Source organism: Seriola dumerili, unplaced genomic scaffold, assembly GCF_002260705.1.
Source record: "Seriola dumerili isolate Sdu_G_001 unplaced genomic scaffold, Sdu_1.0 BDQW01000226.1, whole genome shotgun sequence".
NCBI lineage: Eukaryota > Metazoa > Chordata > Actinopteri > Carangiformes > Carangidae > Seriola > Seriola dumerili.
This window is the reverse complement of record NW_019174481.1, coordinates 4,386,389-4,407,196: the sequence shown is the minus strand read 5'-3', so window position 1 is coordinate 4,407,196 and position 20,808 is coordinate 4,386,389. Positions and strand designations below refer to the sequence as shown.

Here is a 20,808-nt window from a genome sequence, read left to right as displayed (position 1 = left end):
TGTCTGTCAGGTGGTGGATGGCACTTGGGGACGCACACGAATAAATACTTTCACAGAGATGCATAATCAATTTGTACACACACACACACACACACACACACACACACACACACACACACACACACACACACACACACAAACCAGCAGATTCTTCTTCATCTGTTATTTTACATATAACTTAGCATTTCCTTTGCTTTAGTGTTTGTTAGCTCTTTATAAACCACTGACTATTTTCCTGCCATTACCAATTTACTGTGCGTTTTTTTTTTTTCTCTGACGAAGCTGACCACTGCCAACCCACAGACTAAGGACGACAAGAATACGGCCTCCCACTTAACAGGCACATCTGTGTTGTGTGCATGTATGAGAGTGTGTGTGTGTGTGTGTGTGTGTGTGTGTGTGTGCGCGCGAGTGACAGAGGAAAAAAGCACGGGGCTCTCCTTTCCAACTCCTCCGCCTGAGAGAATGAATTATTGAGAGTGATGAACTGAAAATAACGTGGGTGAGGAAAGGAGGTGCAGTGCTCCTCCTACACACACTCTGCCGGTCACGGGGCCGGCCGATGTGGGCACGTTTACTGGTGTATGGGGATGGGTGTGTGTGTGTGTGTGTGTGTGTGTGTGTGTGTGCTGGAGTGTATCTGGGGAGACAGATACATAGATCTGGGGAGTGTGTGTTTATGGTGTGTTAAAGCTCTGTGGGTTGGGTTTTTATGGAAGATGTTTCGGCTACGTGTGTGTCTAGGGAGGGAGAGCGTGTGCGGTTATAGTGAAAGTTTGAATCTGTGTACGTAGACTTGTGCTTTGTGTGTGTTGTGTTGTGTTGTGTTTTTGTGTGTATAGGTCTGTCTGGCTATGTTCAAAAGGAGATTGTGAATCTCTGTGTTCCTCTGGCCTTTTCTTCTTCATAGCAAAACAGACAGAAGAATAAGTTATTCAGACTGTGAAGCAAACTCCCAAAAGACTCTTTCTATAGTCCTGTCATGGACACTCTCTCTCCCACTCTTTCTGTCCCTCGCCCATGACCCCTTTCACACAGAAACACCCATGCACCTGGTATCTATTTAATCTGTTTTTAGACTGCAGTATAATCACGGCTGTTTAAAAGAGCCATCAGCTTGGATTACCACGAGAAAAGTGTGTGTCTGTGTAGATGTGTGTTTGCTTTAATTGCACTGAAATTGAGAAATCTATCCCTGTGATTTTTCTTTTTTTTTTTTTTTTCGGAGGGGTTTGTGTGTGTGTGTGTGTTCCTGTCAGTGAGAGAGTAAATATTTGTGCAGGGGCTCTGCAGAAGGTCAGGGTCAACGTATGACAGACAGCCCACTGGGAAATAAGACACACATACAAAGGCAGTCTCTCTCTCTCTCTCTCACACACACACACACACACACACACACACACACACACACACACACACACACACACACACACACACACACACACACACACACACAGGGAATAAGGTAGAGATGGTCAGAGAGAGAGAGCAACACAGACTGAAAGACAGGAAGGAGTCAGAAAAATACAACCTAGACAGACAGGAGGGAAAACATAGAGACGGACAGGGGGAGAAGAAAACAGAAACAGAGAGAAAAAAAAAACAGATATGGACAGAATGAGGAAGAGGGGGAGCTTCATCCCATAGTTCTCCTTGGCCTGCTCTCAGTAATTGGCTGGTATCCTGAGGACAGACAGTAGATCAGAAAGCAGCGTGAGTGTACTCATGTGCTTCACACACTGGACATCACACACCAATTCATATCCGGTCTGACCATGTGTGTTTGTGTCAGAGAAGTCAGAAGATACCACAAAGACAGGAAGGGTCAGTCCTGAGATGTCAGTCATGGAGGCCTGTATCTTCCGTGTGGAATCAGCTCATATCTGACATCCACTCCGCAGCCATGTGATCCTGCCACGCGTTGTTGAATTGGGAGAAAATAACTCCTCGGCCAATGTTTCTACCATTTGATCATGTCCAGCAACATCACACACAAACACAAAATAATATCACTATTAAAGCCTAGTTATTAAAATTCTGATTCAATATGACACAGGAGGGACAATTTGCTTTGAACCAAATCAACAAACATTTGACAATAAAAGTATTCACCGGCTATTTCAACATCTGTGATATAGTTGGCGGGATTTATATCCATGACAGGCATCAAAAGACAGTCCGTACAAATTTTTTATTATATATTTTCAGCATGTGATGTTTGTTAATCGACTGTAATTATGCAGTTATATGCCTGTAAATGCCTTTTTTTCAGTATGGCCCATAGCTTCCTTACATGATATAAACTTTTTTTTTTTTTTTTAATTGCCCTTGTTTGTGAGAAAGGCAATTCTAGTGGAAAAAGTAAATCCGTGAAATAAAATGTGGTTCAACATTGAGCGAACAAATATTGGAATCAGTCATCAAAGCAAAGTTAATTCAAGTTTGTTTGTATTCCACTGAATCCCAGTGCAGTGGTAGGCAGACACCCAAACTGCTGGCGTTCTGTACCAGTGAGCACCAGCCTGAAAATCATGAATACTGTATGTCCCCAGTAGATTGCAGCCTATTATAATCAAATTGCATTTCAAACTTGCATATATACACACACACACACACACAGCAACAAGTAACCCCTCAATGCAGTTTACAGGTGACCCTTTTGGTAAGAGTTTTAACAGTCGCATTTGTTTCTACTTCCAAATAAGCTCTTCAAATAACTAAATTAAACTTGACAGTACTAGATAATTGCAGTTACTGCATCTGATGGACAACCATGTTCATTTCTTATCCCCCAAAGAGAAAAGTATTTGATAGTTTGTATATTTTATAACAGATTTGAGACGATATATTTTAAGATGACTTATGTTTACCACTGTTTCACGTGAATCATAATAATCTATACTTAAGATAAATGTTAGTATGGAGCGCTGGAAAAAGAGACAGTTTGATGATTTTTGTGGACGCACGGATGTTTTGTTTGTTTGTGAGTTGAATGTTGTCGGTTACAAATGAGCAGATGGTTTTAGCGGTGACCACTATTTTTACAGAATGCCTGTAAAGATGATGGTGCCAGAGAGGACCGGACATAATGTAGCTCAGTGTTATTGTTCACGCAGAGCAAACAATGTGAGGTAATGAAAGGATGATAGGTAGATATAAACTTGAAAGAAAGAAAGAAAGAAAGAAAGAAAGAAAGAACGAACAGCACACGGGACTGCTTGCTCAGGAATTGTGTGTCTGAGTGTGTGTGTGTGTTTCAGAGGATTAGTAGTAATGGTGAATATTATGGTGTTAAAGGTTGTTATGAACTCCGAATGGGGATTAGAGGATCTCAGTAGGGGGCTGGACCCTGATGCTGACATCTCTATTCCACACAAACCTCATCACCACACACACACACACACACACACACACACACACTAATGCACTTTGCTCTGCTCTCTACTCTATAAACAGAACCTCATATTGCACACAAAGGCGCACACACACACATATTACTTCCACTTATCAACAAGGGACATTGTTGACGACACGAACACACTCTCAGTTAATAAAGACACGTGTCATGTCCACCTGCAGCTTTTAGAGGCTACACTGCTAACACATCAATGTTCAGTGAATCCATTACATGTTTACATAAACATCAGTCAGACTGTGAAGCACTGGATAGCATACAGCGTTTTATTCGGATCTAAATGTATATGTTTTCACGTGCAAGGTTTAACATTCTTTTTCAACTTTGCCCCGAAGTTTGTTTAGCATGAGGTCGTGCCAATTCGACTGAAAGCATGTTTCACGGGCATGTACACACGAGCGCAAACACACACAAACACACACATACAGATGCGACCCCGGTGGCCGTAAAGGACGTCAGATTCAATCTCGTCAGATTTCTCCACTGACGCTTGATGTATCAATTTTTAAGTAGCTGGCCTCAACTAACGCCTGGGTAGCCTACACACACACACACACACACACACACACTCAAGCACGCACGCACGCACACAAACAAGCAGCTCTGTGCTCCAGGAGCTGTGGCACTCGAGGGGTACTAGAAGGGTTCCATCTTGAAAGCCTGTTGCCATGGTGACCATTATAGAGCTCATCTCCCCTGGGCCAACGAGCTTTACACAACTTCCCTCTCAAAAGGACACACACATGCATACACACACACTCACTCACACACACACACACACACACACACACACACACACACACACACACACACACACACCCTTGCCATACCCTCACCCACCCGTCGACAAACATAAACACACACACAAAGAGTTCTCTCCTCTTTCTGCCCTTTATGGTAAAGCCGGCAGGGATCCAATGTTTGACTTGAACCAAGTGCAGCAGAAAGCAAGGGAACGGAGTTGAACTAGCGAGAGCATTTGAAGGAGAAGTGGAGGAGAGGAGGAAGCTCACAGCTAGGCAGAGGAGGAAGTGTTTGTTTCAGAAAAGTGCAGCTGATGTGATTTTGCGTACACACACAGAGCCGCCTGCTGGAATGTAATTAGAGTGTAATGACTACAATTTTCAGATGTCCACGTTTGTGTTTCCGTGTGTGTGTGTGTGTGTGTGTTCGCCTGTGTGTGAATCTGTACAGGCGCCCTTTCAAACGTCAACCGAACACATTTCCTGAACTCTTCCAGAGGAGTCGTCAGCTTCTGACATTCACACGAGAAACTCCATAAATGACGTAACCATTCGCACACATATTAAAGTCACACGCACGCAGCTCATCACAGAATTAACATAGATTTAACAACAACATTGTGCTTTTGGTGAGTATGCCGATCTGGAATTTAGCAACAGCCTTGTGGATCGCAGTGACTTGGCTCCATACTTAAACATGACCCCTTAACACTGTATTTAAATTAACTGTAGAGGCTGCATGTGTAAAAGTACCTTGTGCCTGTGCCTGCGCGTGTGTGTGTGTGTAAGGAAGAGACTCTCTACTCCTCAGAGAGCAGTTAATTTTGGACCCTGCTCTGCGGAGGTTCTAATAGATCACATTCATGTAATAGAATAAATTTGAACTGAGGACAGCGAGTGAGAAAGAAAAGTGCGTCGACTAGAATCTGTCATCGACAGGAAGTTAGAAAAGTCTGACCGCTATTTTGATCATCATCAATCTCATCATTTTTTCAAGCAAAAACTTTTTCTTGTTTTATGTCACTGTTTTATGTTTATGGGTTTTGCAGTGATGGTTGACTGAAACATGCAAAAGCAGCACTAACTGTGCGAGGCGATGAATTAAGGGTTAGAAGGCTGATAAGCTCTGTAGAGCTGAGAGGAGCTCCAAAGTTGGGTGAGAATTCTCTGTGCATTCTTCAGTACGAACAACCCCTTACATAACACACAGTCATTTGACCCAAACGTATTGATTAGTACAGCTTTAAGCACATGTATTTGTGGAGTGAGAAACAGTAATGGACTAATTCAATTATTTTAGACATTTCAAAATCAGTGGGAGAAAATAATCAGAGGATGCGATCCTAAAAAACAGACTAGAAATAGAATAGAAGAGAACTCAATCAGCTCAGAGTGTACAGTGTTGTCCCAGAGGAGACGGTTGGGCTGTTCCCTTCTCAATCAGTGCGTGGTGACTGAGGGTGTGTCTTGAGTGGCAGTACTATATCATATCTAAGAGCTATCGATTGGCATAAATACACTGAGTCTCTCTGGTGACCGGATGAATATTTAATAAGACACTGGATCTGAGGCCACTCTTTGTCTTTAGGAGAAACACATACACACATCTCTCTCACACACACACACACACACACACACCCTACGTATATACGGCGTTGTAAACTGTTACTTCGTGGATGATGCAAATTCGGAGTTAGCTCATAGTTCGACGACACAGCTTTTGTGACTAAACTTTTACTCTCCTGTGTGTCTGCTTTGTGTGCAAGTCTGTGTTTACGGTGAGCACTGTCTTACTTCCTCAGCCTTCTTGTCCCTTTTTCATACCGATGGTAAATCATTAATCATAAGGGAACCAAGTCAAGTAACACATTTCCCATGGGGCAGACACTGGGAGTAGCTCGAGGAAAAAAAAAAAAAAAAAAAGAAGAAAAGTGGAGGAGAGAAAGAGAGAGAGAAGGAAAAGGGGGACTTTGAGAGAGAAACTGGAGTGAGAACGAGGTGGTAAAGCAGAGTAGGAAACAGCAGATCAAGAGAGGGAAGCTCCACTCGAAGCAGCCAAGTCCCTGTTCTTGCACAAAGTTTTTGATCAGGCAGTTGTTCGGACGCCAGGCCTGGCATGGGGCGCCCTGTCTGTCCTCTAGCGCCGGGGTCCTTTGTGCCTCTGTGGCTGGCCAGCGCCCGGAGCCAGGACTCACCGGATGAAACGTCCCCAGAGAAAAGCTGCTTTCCCAACCTGCTCGTACAACCCAGCCAACAGGAACACACACACGCACGCACACACACACACAGACACACACACGCACGCACACGGTCACCAGCGCAGCACATAGGCACCCATTACCTTGGAAGTTGACAGCAAGGAGGAAAGAGAGCAGAAACCCTTTGAGAATTATCACTCCCTTTCTTTTTCTTTCTTTCCTTCCTTTCTTTCCCTCTCTTTTACACACACACACACACACACACACACACCTTCTCCAGTGTTCTCTGGGGTCTGTTGGGGATTGTGCTAGTGGACTTTGCTCCCCTATGATGAATGATTTGCCTAAAAATACTGTCTGTATGTGAGCGAGTGAGCTCAGCGTCCAGGTGGAAGAACTTACCTCCACACTGAGAAACACACTACTTTCAGGCCACGTTTCCATCCCTCTATCCGCAGGTTAACCACGGCGTCGGAAATATGTGTGTCTCTGTGTACTTACGTGTGTGTGTGTGTGTGTGTGTGTGTGTGTTAGCGTGATAATTTACAACCTTACTGGCACGAGTGACGTGTAGCTTGATTAAATCCGTGACCTTCAACACCAGCACAAGCAATCAGCAAGTGAACACACACATTCACTCACTCACTCACTCACTCACACACACACACACACCGCATACTTAACACCTTCTCGCACACAAGCGCTCAGCATACGAACATGCAATCAGCACTTGGCGGATTGTATCGCATCATTGATCCAACCTATTCACACATAGACACACACACACACATGCACGCACACACACACACACACACCGTATACTTAACACCTTCTCGCACACAAGCGCTCCGCATACGAACATGCAATCAGCACTTGGCGGATTGTATCTCATCATTGATCCATCCTATTCTCACATAGACACACACACACACATGCACGCACACACACACACACAAAAACACAAACACAAACACACACGGGGCATGTATCGAATAGCATTTGAGACACCCTCATTTTCCTTACATGGGGTTTTTGTGCGCTGCAATACGATTTACCACCGTGGCAGAAAAGGCTCGTGTGGATGGGAATACCAGGCCTATGAATGTATAAATAAATACATGCGTAATCTATATTCAGATTACCAAAGGGAAAGTCAGGAATTCCATTTTAGTGCCGAGGATGCAAAAGGGAAATCATTCAACTCCCCGGTCTATTTCAGCATGCTGCTGCTTTTGAGCGGTAACACAGTTTTCCCTCCCCAGTTTTATGACTCCACATAATGACTAATATGCAGCCAATGTAACAGCCATTGCAATAGTCATATTGTGTTATTGTGACTATTGCTGTGACTGTGGCTGTGTGTATTTTTTTTTTCCCCCCAGTTGCCTGAAGATCTAGCGCCATAACAGGAACGGCAGTTGATCTCCTGTTGCACTATGTCATCGTACTGTACAACCCTGTGGTCGTATGATGTAAAAGGATCTCAATTAGACCCAACGTCACAACAGATTAAATCAAACTTTGTTTTCTTGTTCTTTGCCATGGGTGCTGCATGGCACATTGTGTGACCTATCAATCTGTGGTGCACCTCTTGGTGCATAGAACTGCTTGTGTCATTTTGTATTACTGTACATTTTCTACCTTTTTGAGTCTCTGTTCTTCCTTACTCCCGTACTCTTGTGGTTCGCCTTTATTTTCACACAAGCTTAAAGGAGAAATCTGATTTATTACAACTTTGGCCATCCTCTCCCTCCCCACTTATCAGGCTAGTTTCTGTGATTTGAAAACACACTTCAACAAAATCAGATGTGGAAAGAAGCACAACCATTCAGAGGGTCAAATAAAATAATGAACAGGCCAACAAGCTACCTAGTTTGGAAGAAAAACAATAGTTAACCCTGGTAAAATCTCTGTAATAACCGCACATTAGTAGCTATGGTGGGTAGAAGCTGAACAAGAAAACCATTCGCACTCTTCTAGGCAAGTCTGGCAAACCCCAGGCGTTTGTATAAACCCTCTTTAATCATCTGATTACTCGTGTTTCTTCTCTCTTTTCAGCAATGTTGCTGGATTCCCAGTAATCAGCAATTGCTTTGGCAAGTGTGATGTTACAGTAACCGACAGAAATGACGGCTATGAAACTATGAAAATAAGAACCGACTTCTAATAACCCAGAATTATCCCTACAAGCATTTGCAGCCGAGCAGGGATATCTGGCACGACTTCACTACTGTCCTTCCAAGGTGTATGGAGAGGGAAAATAAAAAAAGGGTCAAAACACCAGCAATAAAGAAAAACTTTACTCTTAAACCATGGCGTTCTAGCTTGTGGCCTTACAGTTTTGACCGCTGAAAGCATTTGCAGCTCCTCGCTCTTTTTCAAAAAACTTTAAAAAGTCATTGAGGTCTTTAAGGTTGATGTTTATCGATCGGCATGTGTGGTTGCATTGCGGCACCTTCTAACCCCGTGTGTTTGTCTGTGTCCTTGCTCAGCATGCAGACCTGGCACCTACAAAGCTTCGGCCACGGACGCCTACTGCACCAAATGTCCTCCTCACAGCTCGTCCCCGCAGGAGCAAGCAGTCGAGTGCGTTTGTGAGAAGAGTTTCTACCGAGCTGAGACGGACCCGCGCTCAATGGCCTGCACACGTGAGTGAGACGAACACTGGGATAAACTCAGACACATCGCACGAGCCACGAACACAGTTATAAAGATGGAGGCTAATTGGACACCATGCTGCATACAAATATTTGCATTCGGATGTTTATATTTTCATGTTGTAAAACGGCTTACAGTTACAATGATTGGATTACATTTCATTTTTACGAGTCTGCTGTGTATTCCTGTAAGAATTTATATCACATGGTTGATTTCTGTTCATTTATTTATCATCCATCCATGCATTTTCCTCCTCTTCATTTGCTAGTGGTTTACTCAATACATACGGACGACACACACACACACACACACACACACACACACACACACACACACACACACACATACACGGTTGTTAGTTAGATATCTCAGATGAGAACACTGATATGAGTGATACTGTGGTAGAAAGCTGATGATTCTTATTCTTTCTCTGCCTCACACACACACACACACACACACACAAAGAGCCAGAGGGATCGGACCACATCCTCATGAACAGAGGCGGAGGAGAGTAGAAAGGATTAGGAAGGGAAGACTGAGCGAAAGACAGGGGCAGAGAGGAAATGGATTGAGATAGGCGGAGGGATGTGGGGGTGGGAAAGAACAGTGACATGGCGGGAGAGGGAGACTGAACTAGAAAAATATGGAGGAACACACTCACACACTCACACACTCACACACTCACACTCTCACACATGCACACACATACCCAAACCCATTATCAGGTTATGGTAGATTACACTCATTAATCGTTGTAGCAGGTGAGATGTGACAGGTGTTATCAGCTGGAAATGAGTAACGGTTTGTTCAAATATGTATGGGCACACACGCACACACATGCTCTCCAGACTGGTGAAGAGCACTAAGGAGGATCGAGGGGAGAAAATGAGAAAATAAGGAGAAAAGGTGAAAGAATTAGTCATGGAGAGATATGGAGAATGACACTTAAGACACAAGGCAAAGAATAGAACAGCAGGGGAATTAGTGGACTATCAGAGGCATATAATCTAACTGTCATAAAAGGCCGATCAGTAGAAACGATGATGACGGACAGTTAAATGTGGCCTAGGGAAGTGGGGGGATGGAGAAGAGAAAAAGGCAGAATTACCGGGATAAGTCAGCACACCCTTTCAGCAGATTTATGACGGACAGCCTCAATTATCCCCAGCATGGCCTCCATCCCCTGATGCCCACGCCCAGCTATCCCCCATCACTCCCGCACTTCAGAGAGGCTCGCCACTGGGAGGGCTAATCAGAAAAGTCCCAGGCTCTGCCGGCGGGACCCTTGGGGCTCACTGCTCAGCCAGGGCCTGATGAGATGTCAGGCTGAATGGCCATCTACTGCCAAATTTCCATATGGTTGAGATACCTGTGTCATACCATGCTGTGAGCAACCATAATCAGCGAATAATGACATGGCAAATGAATGTTTGTGGTTTGCTCAAAGTGTCCATTCTGGCAATATTTACTGAGCAGCCGATGAAAAAGCACAGAAAAGGCCCAGATGTAGACATAATTAATTAGTACTTGATTATTATACAAGTAGTTGAACAAGCTGTTTAGAAAAACTACAGCACTGTGTGGAAAATGAAACACATCCGGCTCGTACATTTGAACGGGAGCTCTGTGGTGACACAGCACGGTTGCCAACGCAGAGGGCTGGGAGGGTTGATACCTCTTTGAATTATGTACACACACACACACACACACACACACACACACACACACACACACACACACGCTACTGAATATGATGTGTCATATTGCCTTTTGTCTGGCATCTTTCATTGTGAGTATGCACAATAAAAATATCACATACAGGCATTCACATCGACGAGGGCGAGGGCTGATGATCGAGTTTCCGTATAAAAGAAACAAAGTAGAGTTGAACCTCTCGGGTTTATTTAGAGACAAAATGCTTCTTCAGTCCGAAGTTAAAAATTCTATACATTTTTATGAATATATGTAAAATTAACACGCCTCATCTAAATGTATAATAAAGAGCATTTGAGTGTCGCTCCGTCTCGGCTTCCTGGAAGATGATTACTGACACTTTTTGGACTCTGCCTCTGTGACACACTAATCATTCCAGCTGAAGTTCAGAGCATTATTAACCGCTCTAAATCATAAAATGTACCTGACTCATGAGAAAATGACTTCAGGCACTTTCTATAGATCATTGTCCAGTTACTATTTATTGTCTGCAGTGCAGCCCCAAAGAGTATCAGTTAACTTCACATGGTAAAAGAAAAAACCTCCCTGCAGCCAGCAGTCTACTATTTAACATCATGTGAAATCTTTTTAAAGATGGATTCAAACCTCAGAAGTGTAATATATTGTCATACCGTCACATTTACAATCAGTCGAGCTCTTTTAATCACTGTCCTTTCCAAAACCAATCATTAATTGAGCACGAAGTGTCCGCCCTCTGGCTGGAGTCAGTTTAATTCATTTTTAATTTAATCAATGTGAATTCTGTTCTCAATAGAAGCTTCTATCAATTTGGTGATGAACATGAAGACAATGCACGTTTAGAGAATGTGCATTTGGGGAAAAAAAAACAAAAAAAAACCTCCATCAGTCGAGAGTAATGGAATAAGAAGTGGTGCAATAGACACACTGACTTGTTTGGGCCGTATCATACTTCTCACCAGATGCATGCTGGGATAGCATGGTTTTAGTTGGTACAGTGAGCCATATATAGTAAAATCACTCTTCAAATGAGTGTCTGTCTCGTTTTACGACATTAAAGGTACTATGTGTAGTTTTGACCACTAGTAGCGCTGTGGAGTCGCGCTTTTAAGAGTGAAAAAGAGCCTTTTCTGGCTCCGTAGGGAGCTGCACAAAATCTGAAAAATTGCCTGCAGTAATCACTTGAGAGGGCGTTGGTTGGGTCTGAAACTGAAAAATATCTGGTGCTGTGGAGTTAAAAAGAAATAAGCAGACCTCTGTAGCCCGCTCCTCATCTCTGTTTGAGGTTACCAGCTCAAGGCTACATTAGCTGCTACGAGCAAAACACACCTGAATCTCTGACCAAACTGTCAGTGGTCGAATGGCACTGTGTCCAATAAAAAAGAACACATCTCTGGTTCTGTTGCATCAATTTTGATATTTTTTTTTTCATCTTTCTGTCTATTGTGAGTCTGACAATGTTATAACAGTGAATTAAATAGGTGGCGTATTCTTTTAAATATGTTTATTAGGCCTCAAGAATACACACAATGCCTTTTTTTCTATTTCAAGTGAGAAAAAAATACTTTTTTCAAGTGGAGAGAAATAAATCTATAAATCTATTCCTGTTTCTCACCTCAGGTCCTCCATCTGCCCCAGAGAACCCCATCTCCACAGTGAATGAGACCTGCGTGACCTTGGAGTGGTCGCCACCCAGAGAAACGGGAGGCCGAGGAGACATCACCTACAGCCTCCACTGCAGGAAGTGCTCCGGCGATGGCAGGAAGTGCACACCATGTGGTAGCAGCGTCCATTTTGTCCCCCGGCAGTTTGGTCTGTCCTCAGCTACCGTGTTGGTCACTGACCTGCAGCCAGACTCCAACTACAGCTTCACTATTGAGAGCCAGAATGGAGTGTCAGACTTAAGCCCAACACCTAGAGGAACGGTGGTCATCAATGTCACCACGTCACAGACAGGTGAGAACATACTCACATACCGCGGGTAATGTCACTTCTTTAAAAAAAAAAAAAAAAAAGCACCAAAATCTATGAATTTAAGTATTAAGTCATAATGTGGAAAAAACTGAATTTGTTGACACAGATGGTTCTTTCATGGTATAATCTCTATGTGTGGCGGGGTATTTTCAGATTTAGATTGCAGGAAAAACTTGAGAGGATAGGATTCTGCAGGATTTCAGTGATATCCGCCTTTAAAGGCTGATAAGAAAGAAAAAAATCCTCTGGGGAAGAACATACTTGTCAGCCTGAACTAGGAATTTGCAGAAAAGCAAAGCGTGTATTTTTCAAAATTGTCTCCTGATTGCAGTGTCCTCACTGATAGTATCAGGCTTTTACATGACAACTGTAAAATCACTGCTGTGCTCCATCACTCTGATGCCACAAAATGACACCTCTGCACCTCTCCCTGCGCATATATAATCATATGTGCATCTTTCACAGTGTGGGACTGTGGGAAATTGCATGCAAGGGAAGCGCATATGACAGGGTGGTGATGACTAATAGGCCTTGCGCTACGGATGTGTGTGTGTGTGTATGTAATAACAAGAGGGGGGGAATAGGTGAAAGGGATGTAGGAGGTTGTTAACCTCATTAAGATCCGCACATGTCACACGTGCTACTCTCCACTACGGCGTGTCAGACACACACACATATTTGTACATATACAAGCACATACAAATACACACTTTCAACCCACACAAGCACGTGCCCCAATGTGGGGAGGAAGGATGGAAGTCGCAGGATTTTGGGTTTGCACGTAAATAACACGAGCGGATCACACACACCATACACACACACGTCACACATGTCACACATACGCACATCGTAGACCAATGTAATCACACGTTATAAAACACCTTGTAAACGCGCTCATTAGCGAAATTACATGACACGCATTTTAAATATGGGTCGTCTCATTATAACACAGAAGGTATCAATCTGAACTCTCTCTCTTCCTGCCGCCCCCTCTCTCTCTCTCTCTCTCTCTCTCTCTCTCTCTCGCTCTCTCTCTCTCTCTCTCTCTCTCTCGCTCTCTCTCTCTCTCTCTCTCTCTCTCTCTCACTGATTCTTTTCATGCTCTTATTCGACATCTCGTTGGACTCTCTCTTTGTTCCTCACACTTTCACCTCTCGTTCTTTGTTTTCCTACAGTGAGCGTAGTGTTGAAGGAGAGGCGGAGCAAGGACAGCGTGACTTTGGCCTGGCAGGGTCCGGAGAGACCCAACGGGGCGATAGTGGAGTATGAGGTCATCTACTATGAGAAGGTGAGAGAGATACACATACACACACACACACACACACACACACACACACACACACACACATATTCAAAGAGGCACTCCACTAGGACGTGGGTGATTACCAGACAGGAAACGGGAAAAGATGCCATCAGTTTGGATTATGTTAAGTGTAAACCAGGAGCAAAAAAATCAGGATACCTGCTGCTTAGATTTTTTACAGTGTGTCTTTTGCGAGTCCCACAGTTTTAAAGGAATAGTTTGACATTTTGAGAAATAAACTTATTTGCTCTTCATCAAGATTTAGATGAGAAGATTGACATCACTGTCGCTTCTGTGCGGTGGATATGAAGCGGAGGCCAGAAAACGGTTCGCTCAGCTGCTTGCATGGCTGCATTCAAAGGCAAAATAAGCACCTCTTAAGCTCAATAATTCCATACCAAAACTCGGGTGTACAAACGAAATGTTATGATTTTAAGGTGGGTATACACTGTGTGACTTTAGGCTGTCCCAAACAACAGATAGGGCGATCTTTGGGTAAAACAGTGGTCCTAAATCACACTGTGAGAAAGGTTCAAAGATGGCCGTTGTCACAGTCTCGACAAAATTCTGAGGGTGAGAAATTAAGAGTGACCTATCTCACAATGTGACTACCGCTATGACCTACATTTAGCAACCAACCAACCAATAGGAAGGCTGCATGAAATGACGGCTATTTAGGTTTATGTGTTTTAAAAAATACTCATCTCAAGCTCTCTTTGCAAAACTGGCATCCCACGCTGGATTCTTGCATATTAACTTTTATATTAACTTGTGCTGTAGCCTACAGTTCAGGTTAATCATCGCACAGTCTCTACATCAATCTCGGTGGACAACTTCCATGGCAATTTGTCATTCTTACAATTTGGTTTTTGCCTGGATCAACAAACTGCAATTACGTGTTAATCAGTCAGCTTTAGAGGTGGTGCAGATACATTTTGTTTCTCTTGGACAGAGCCAGGCTAGCCCTTCCAAACATTTTAGCGCAATGTGTTTAATGTGCTTTGCTCCTCTTGTTCTCTTCATCTACATGTCATAGAGGCTCGTAGGATTAAGGGTTTAGCCTCAGGGCGTGTCTTTAATGACTCGTTCATCACAAACATCACTCTCTCCTTCCTTCAACCTCTCTGTCTCTCCCCGTCTCCATTGCCTTCTCCCTCATGTCTCCCCTACTGCTCACACCAAGCCAATTAACCACACATCTGTCGAACAAACCTCGTAAAACACGGCCAAGGTGATGAAATTAAGCCTGAGTGTGTGTGTGTGTGTGTGTGTGTGTGTGAGTGTGTGTGTGTGTTAGCAGGCATTAGCAGTAAAATAGTGTTATTCCATGTTGTAGAGTGTCTTCCATTAGGTAGAGTATCAGCCTCTCTGCAGGGAATCAGTTTACTGACAGACACACTTATTCTTTATTCATCCTTCTACACACACATTTGTAAGTGCGCGCACACACACACACACACACACACACACACACACACACACACACACACACATCTACAAGGTAGTCAAGGAGCGAAGCGTAGCAGGACTTGAGTAACTGCATATTGCCCCCAAGTGTAGAGAGGATAAGATTTGGGACTTGACAGATGCTCATGTATAAATGCGACCAAATGGTCCAGTGATGAACAAATGAAAACTTAGCGAGGTGTATTTGGCCCCTGGAGGAGACATTTAAATTCAACAATTTGAGGTTTCTATTATTTTCAGACTTTTTTTTTTCCCCGTCTCTCTCGATATCACAGTCAATTCCTCTTTATATAACCCTTCAGAGTGTATCTATATTCTCGGCCCTTTTCTTATCCACAATCGTTTTACTTCTCTGACATTTAATATTATCGACTGAGCTTAGTATTTAATACTCGCCTCCTCTCACCCCTCCCTCCACTTCAGAACCAGCGGGAGCAGAACTACACAGTTTTGAAGACTCGCTCCAACATGATGACCGTGGATGGGCTGAAACCAGGGACCACCTACGTGTTCAGGGTCAGGGCTCGAACCGACGGCGGCTATGGGAGCTATGGTGGAGAGATCGAACTGGAAACCAGCCATGAAGGTAAAGAGATTATTAATAAATGTTTGTTTTTGTAAATAATTCCAGTTTCCTTTTTTCTAGTTTACATCTGTTTTTCCCTGTGGTTGTCAGCTGAAGACTGGAATAGCAGGCAGTGGCTGCACTGAAAAGAGTTACAAACCAGTCTATAGTGTTAACACAAGAAATCCATATCCGTGGCAAATGGTGCAGGTGAACAAGAAACACAAAGATTAACAGCAGAGCAAAGAGTACCACAATTCTATATCAAGCGCAGTAAGAGCCTGATTTGCTCTCCTGCAGTTTAGATCAATCCACTGGATGGTTAAAAAATAGCTCACTTTTCATTCAAACGGCTTTTTCAATTCCGTTGTCAGACAAAGAAACCTTGGCAGCCTCACAGGCTGTCTATGCATCTGAACGCTGAAAAGCATCCTAGAATACATATCAGGTGAAAGGAGACAACCCAATTTCGCAACAAAGGAAAAACTTGGTTTGCCGGATTGTGAGCTCCGACCACAGGAGCAAAATCTAAAGGGCAGGAGAAGTTTACAGCAGTCATAAATCATGATAACAGCGATGAATACAAAACACCTGGCATCCTCTGCTATTTTGTTGGCATTTGGTGAATTAATTTGCCTGGACAGCTTACTACCTGGATGACTCATATTTGAAGACAGGTTTTATTCTGCCCTCCTGAAACTATACTGTAACAGCAGTGATCTGTGCAGAGCAGCATTTGTCTTCTTTTTTTTTTTTTTTTTTTTTTTTTTTTTTCTAGCTGAAAGGAGACTGGCCACTTAAATGTAGAAATGAAAGAGGAAAAGGAGACACCAAAGAGAAATCTATGCTGGGGTTTGATCCAGGCCAGTGGGGATACACAGCTCTGGGCAAACCGTGTTGTGTCTGTGCTATGATGTTTTCAAGTTCTCTGTCACTCGTCCTTTTCTCCTTTGTTTGCTGTCATCCACTTTCATTATCTCTTCATTATGTGCTCTGGGATTTTCTGCTTTAGAGGCCTCGTAATGTGCTCCTCAAAGTGAGCATTGATCCCCAGACGGGCAAAGCAGAGGGGGATAAATCAGTTAATGTATAGCTCTGCACTAAAGATTGTATATGTGGCGTTCAACAGGCACACATTAGCCTACTAATCCTTTAATAATCAATAAAAGGAATTCAAAGCTGGGTTTCTATTCCTGTCCTGCAGCAAATATCTGGCATGTGACTGTGACCTGCAACTTACTGTGTGGAACTCAGGTTGGGTATCACTGATATATGTAGAGCTTGGTCACACGGGAGGTTCACGGTCAAGTTCAGTCCTGTAAAATCTGCCAGACTCAGCTGACCCCATAGCAATCATATCAAGGTTATCTAATCAGATCAATTCTATTGATTGTTAAAGAAGGCTGTGTATGTGTGTGCCAGTAAATGTAATAGGCGATCAATGCTTATCTGTGCCTGCCTAGAGGCATTAATTTGCCTCCAACACACACACACACACACACGGGCATTCATGTATACATACACACACAGACACGCGTATCCGCTCATGCTTAGCTAAGCCAGATAAATGGGGTATTTGTTTTGAGTAATGGCTCGATAGGTGTGGCGTAAAAATCGATGCCTCTTTGCAGAAAGTTCTCGGCGGTAGCCTTGTTATGTGCAATGTTAACATATCCATTTGGACAGCGCGGCCGAATGGGAATGGTTTTCACGTCCACTCTCATACCCTCATAGGCAATGCAGAGAGGGAGAGCGCTTTTCATCAAGGACCTTACTTACTATTCCACCCACCTCCCTCTCTCTCTTTTACCCGTTTGCCGCTCTCTCTTTTTCCCTCTCCTTCAACCTCTGTCTTTTATCTCCTTTTCTATTGCTATCATATTTCATTCTCTCTCCCTCTTTCCCCCGCCGCATTCACCATCTCTCTTGCTGTCTTTTTTTTTTCTTTTTTTTTGAACTCCCAGCCTCCCTAAGTCTTTTCATCCCTAACTTTACTCCGGCGGAAAACATCCTCAGCTTCATTTCATCCTCGTTTACGCTTGTTTTACTAATCCACTGTGTTCTCTCCGTCTCCTGTATAGATGTTTTGGCGATCGGGGACCCTAACCAGTCCACCATCCTGGCTGTGTCTATCGCTGGGGGAATCGTTCTCCTAATCTTCCTGGTGACTTGCTTCATTGTCAGCGGCAGGTAGGGGCAAAAGTCAAGAGACTCTGAGGTCCTCTGTACACGACTGAGCTGCACCATGAGATCAGGCAGAGAGCGCAGGGCAGGAGTAAAGTGCAGCGGAGGTTTATGTCACTTAGTGGCAGGCAGCCGGAAAGTGCCGGGGAAATCTGAAAGAACCAACTCTAACAAAGTGTTTTTGAACTATGTATGTGACGCATGAAACACAGAAGAAGGTATTAGCAGTTATCCTGCCAACCTTCACATGATCGCAATATGAGTATGAGTCAGTCCTACCCATGCCCATACCAAAAAATGCTCCCTCACACACCAGATCCACGGATGAAAACAGTCCCAGACAAATTCACTACTACACCTGTTTGAGTAGTGTTTGTTCAAAACTACAGTGCCCACCTGTTTTAGGAATTTGCTTAGCATTCTTTAAAAAACAAAATCCATATCTACAGTCTGTTTGTACAGGTTTAGGTCTACAGTAGGAGGGAATGGGCTTGGAGCTGAGAGTTATACAGACAGGCTGGGGAAGTGGAAAGTATTGAAGACTCACCAACACACGATCAGGTGGTACATTTTATATACAATCATTATAATGTAATCATTATAAGGTCACCGACAACAAAGATTCAAGTTGAAACAGACTGACCTACGAGCGCACCAAGCAAAGTCTGAGGTAGCATTGCCTCAAGGTCTTCACTCAAAACAATAGCTCACATATGTGAATCTGCCGATAATCACATGTACATGGCCTGACAGGTGAAGCAGAAGTGTATTCACTTACACACAATGGTTAACACACACATTCATACATGAGCTGGAGATCTCCCACTCGGCCTCTCTTCATAGCTCTCTGCCTCTCTCTGGGGGATTACATGTGGGCGTGCCAAAGCAGGGCCTCCAACTTTGACATTTACTGTATACTGCTGCCAGAGCCCAACTAAAGGGCGTGTTATCCTATATGGGAAGAGCATGGACTCTCTATGATCACGCTCTTTGAAGGTTAGGCTGCCGTTCGAGCACTGTCTCGAAGAAGGCCAAAGAGGCGAAGGGAGATGAGAGGGAGAAAGGAAAATAAAAGAACGCTGATTGGTAAGAGGTGAGAAGATGAAAGGATTGGAGTGAGGAGGGAGCTCTTCAGAAGGAGAAGAAAGGGATGACGGCGAGAGAGAGAGAGGAGAGGAGAAAAAGGGGACGACAGGCATCTGTGATTTACTGTGCCTGTAAATAAATGTTTATCCTCTATGAGCTCCGACTAGATTAGCAACATGTTAGGAGCTACACACACACATCCACAAGCACACACTAATGCACACACACTAAAAACATTAGTATTGATTGAGGTGATTGCTGATCAGGCTGAGTGCTCTATTCACTATTGACTAAGAGGGATGTAATCAGTGGTGACTGTCCTGTGTGGTGCGCGCTCACACACACACACACACACACGCACGCGCGCACACGCACGCACGCACGCACACGCATGCACGGCTCATGAACAGAAACACATCAACGTTTTTGTTTTTTTTTAATCAGAGGGGAATTGTGAGGTACGTGTAAGAGGCTAAACAACCTGTTAAACATAGTGTGTTATGAACTCACATGATGACACAAACACACTCACACTCAACTTATCAGCTTTCACAGGCGGAGGAGGTGTTAACTAGGTGAGGGGTCGATGCACTGCCATCAATTTCAGGTCTTTCTCTTTCCTCTTTCCCTCCCTCTGTTTCTATCTGTCTTTCTTCCATTTAGAGCAGGGGTCCCCAAACTACGGCCCGCGGGCCACATCCGGCCCGCCAAAGCAATTGGAGTGGCCCACTTAACGATCCCAGACAATCCCTCTAAACATCAACCAATTTTTATTAAATTGCATTTTCCTATCATAACATCATAACATATCCGTACTTAAAGGTTGGCATTCTAATTAAAATTGACCATAGTTATGAGCTATTTATAGTTAATAGTGGCTCATCTTCACCTCCTCACACAATGGTATATTCTGACGTGACTTTGATCGAGACCGAGCCAGCGTCAAGCTGCAAAGTTCTGAGGTGGGAATCTGTCATGAAGGTGGTTGTGTCCTGCATAAACTTCATCAGAGCAAACGGACTTAAACACAGGCAGTTCCAAGCCTTTCTCTCCGAGCTAGAATCAGCCCACGGAGACGTGCTTTACCACACTGAAGTCCGCTGGTTAAGCCGGGGCAGAGTTTTGAAGCGTTTTTACGACCTGCTACCCGAAATCAATGCCTTTCTCCTGACAAAGGGAAAAACTGTCCCAGAGCTGATCGACACAGAATGGAAATGGGACCTCGCCTTTATTAACAGATGTGTCAGATATTTTAAACGGCCTCAACTTGCAGCTCCAAGGCAAGGGAAAACTAATCTGACATGTATTCCCACATCAAAGTATTTGAGCTTAAACTAGCGCTGCTTATTGGACAGGTGCAAAAACAAGACTTCACCCATCTCCCTGCTACTCGAAGCCTCTCAGCTGAGAAACCGGTTGCAGCTCCAAGGCAAGTGAAAACTAATCTGACATGTATTCCCACATCAAAGTATTTGAGCTTAAACTAGCGCTGCTTATTGGACAGGTGCAAAAACAAGACTTCA

General features: G+C 43.8%; 1 protein-coding gene across 1 annotated transcript in view; it reads left to right on the top strand.

Annotated features, from left to right (window-relative positions):
- Positions 1-20,808, top strand: part of LOC111228752 (ephrin type-A receptor 3-like) — a 103,528-nt gene that overhangs the window by 35,380 nt on the left and 47,340 nt on the right. Inside the window, exons 6-10 of the mRNA XM_022754774.1 lie at positions 8,849-9,004; positions 12,327-12,662; positions 13,856-13,968; positions 15,874-16,036; positions 18,097-18,205. Of these exons, the coding sequence (XP_022610495.1) occupies positions 8,849-9,004; positions 12,327-12,662; positions 13,856-13,968; positions 15,874-16,036; positions 18,097-18,205 (877 nt within the window). The remainder of the gene's footprint in view (positions 1-8,848; positions 9,005-12,326; positions 12,663-13,855; positions 13,969-15,873; positions 16,037-18,096; positions 18,206-20,808) is intronic.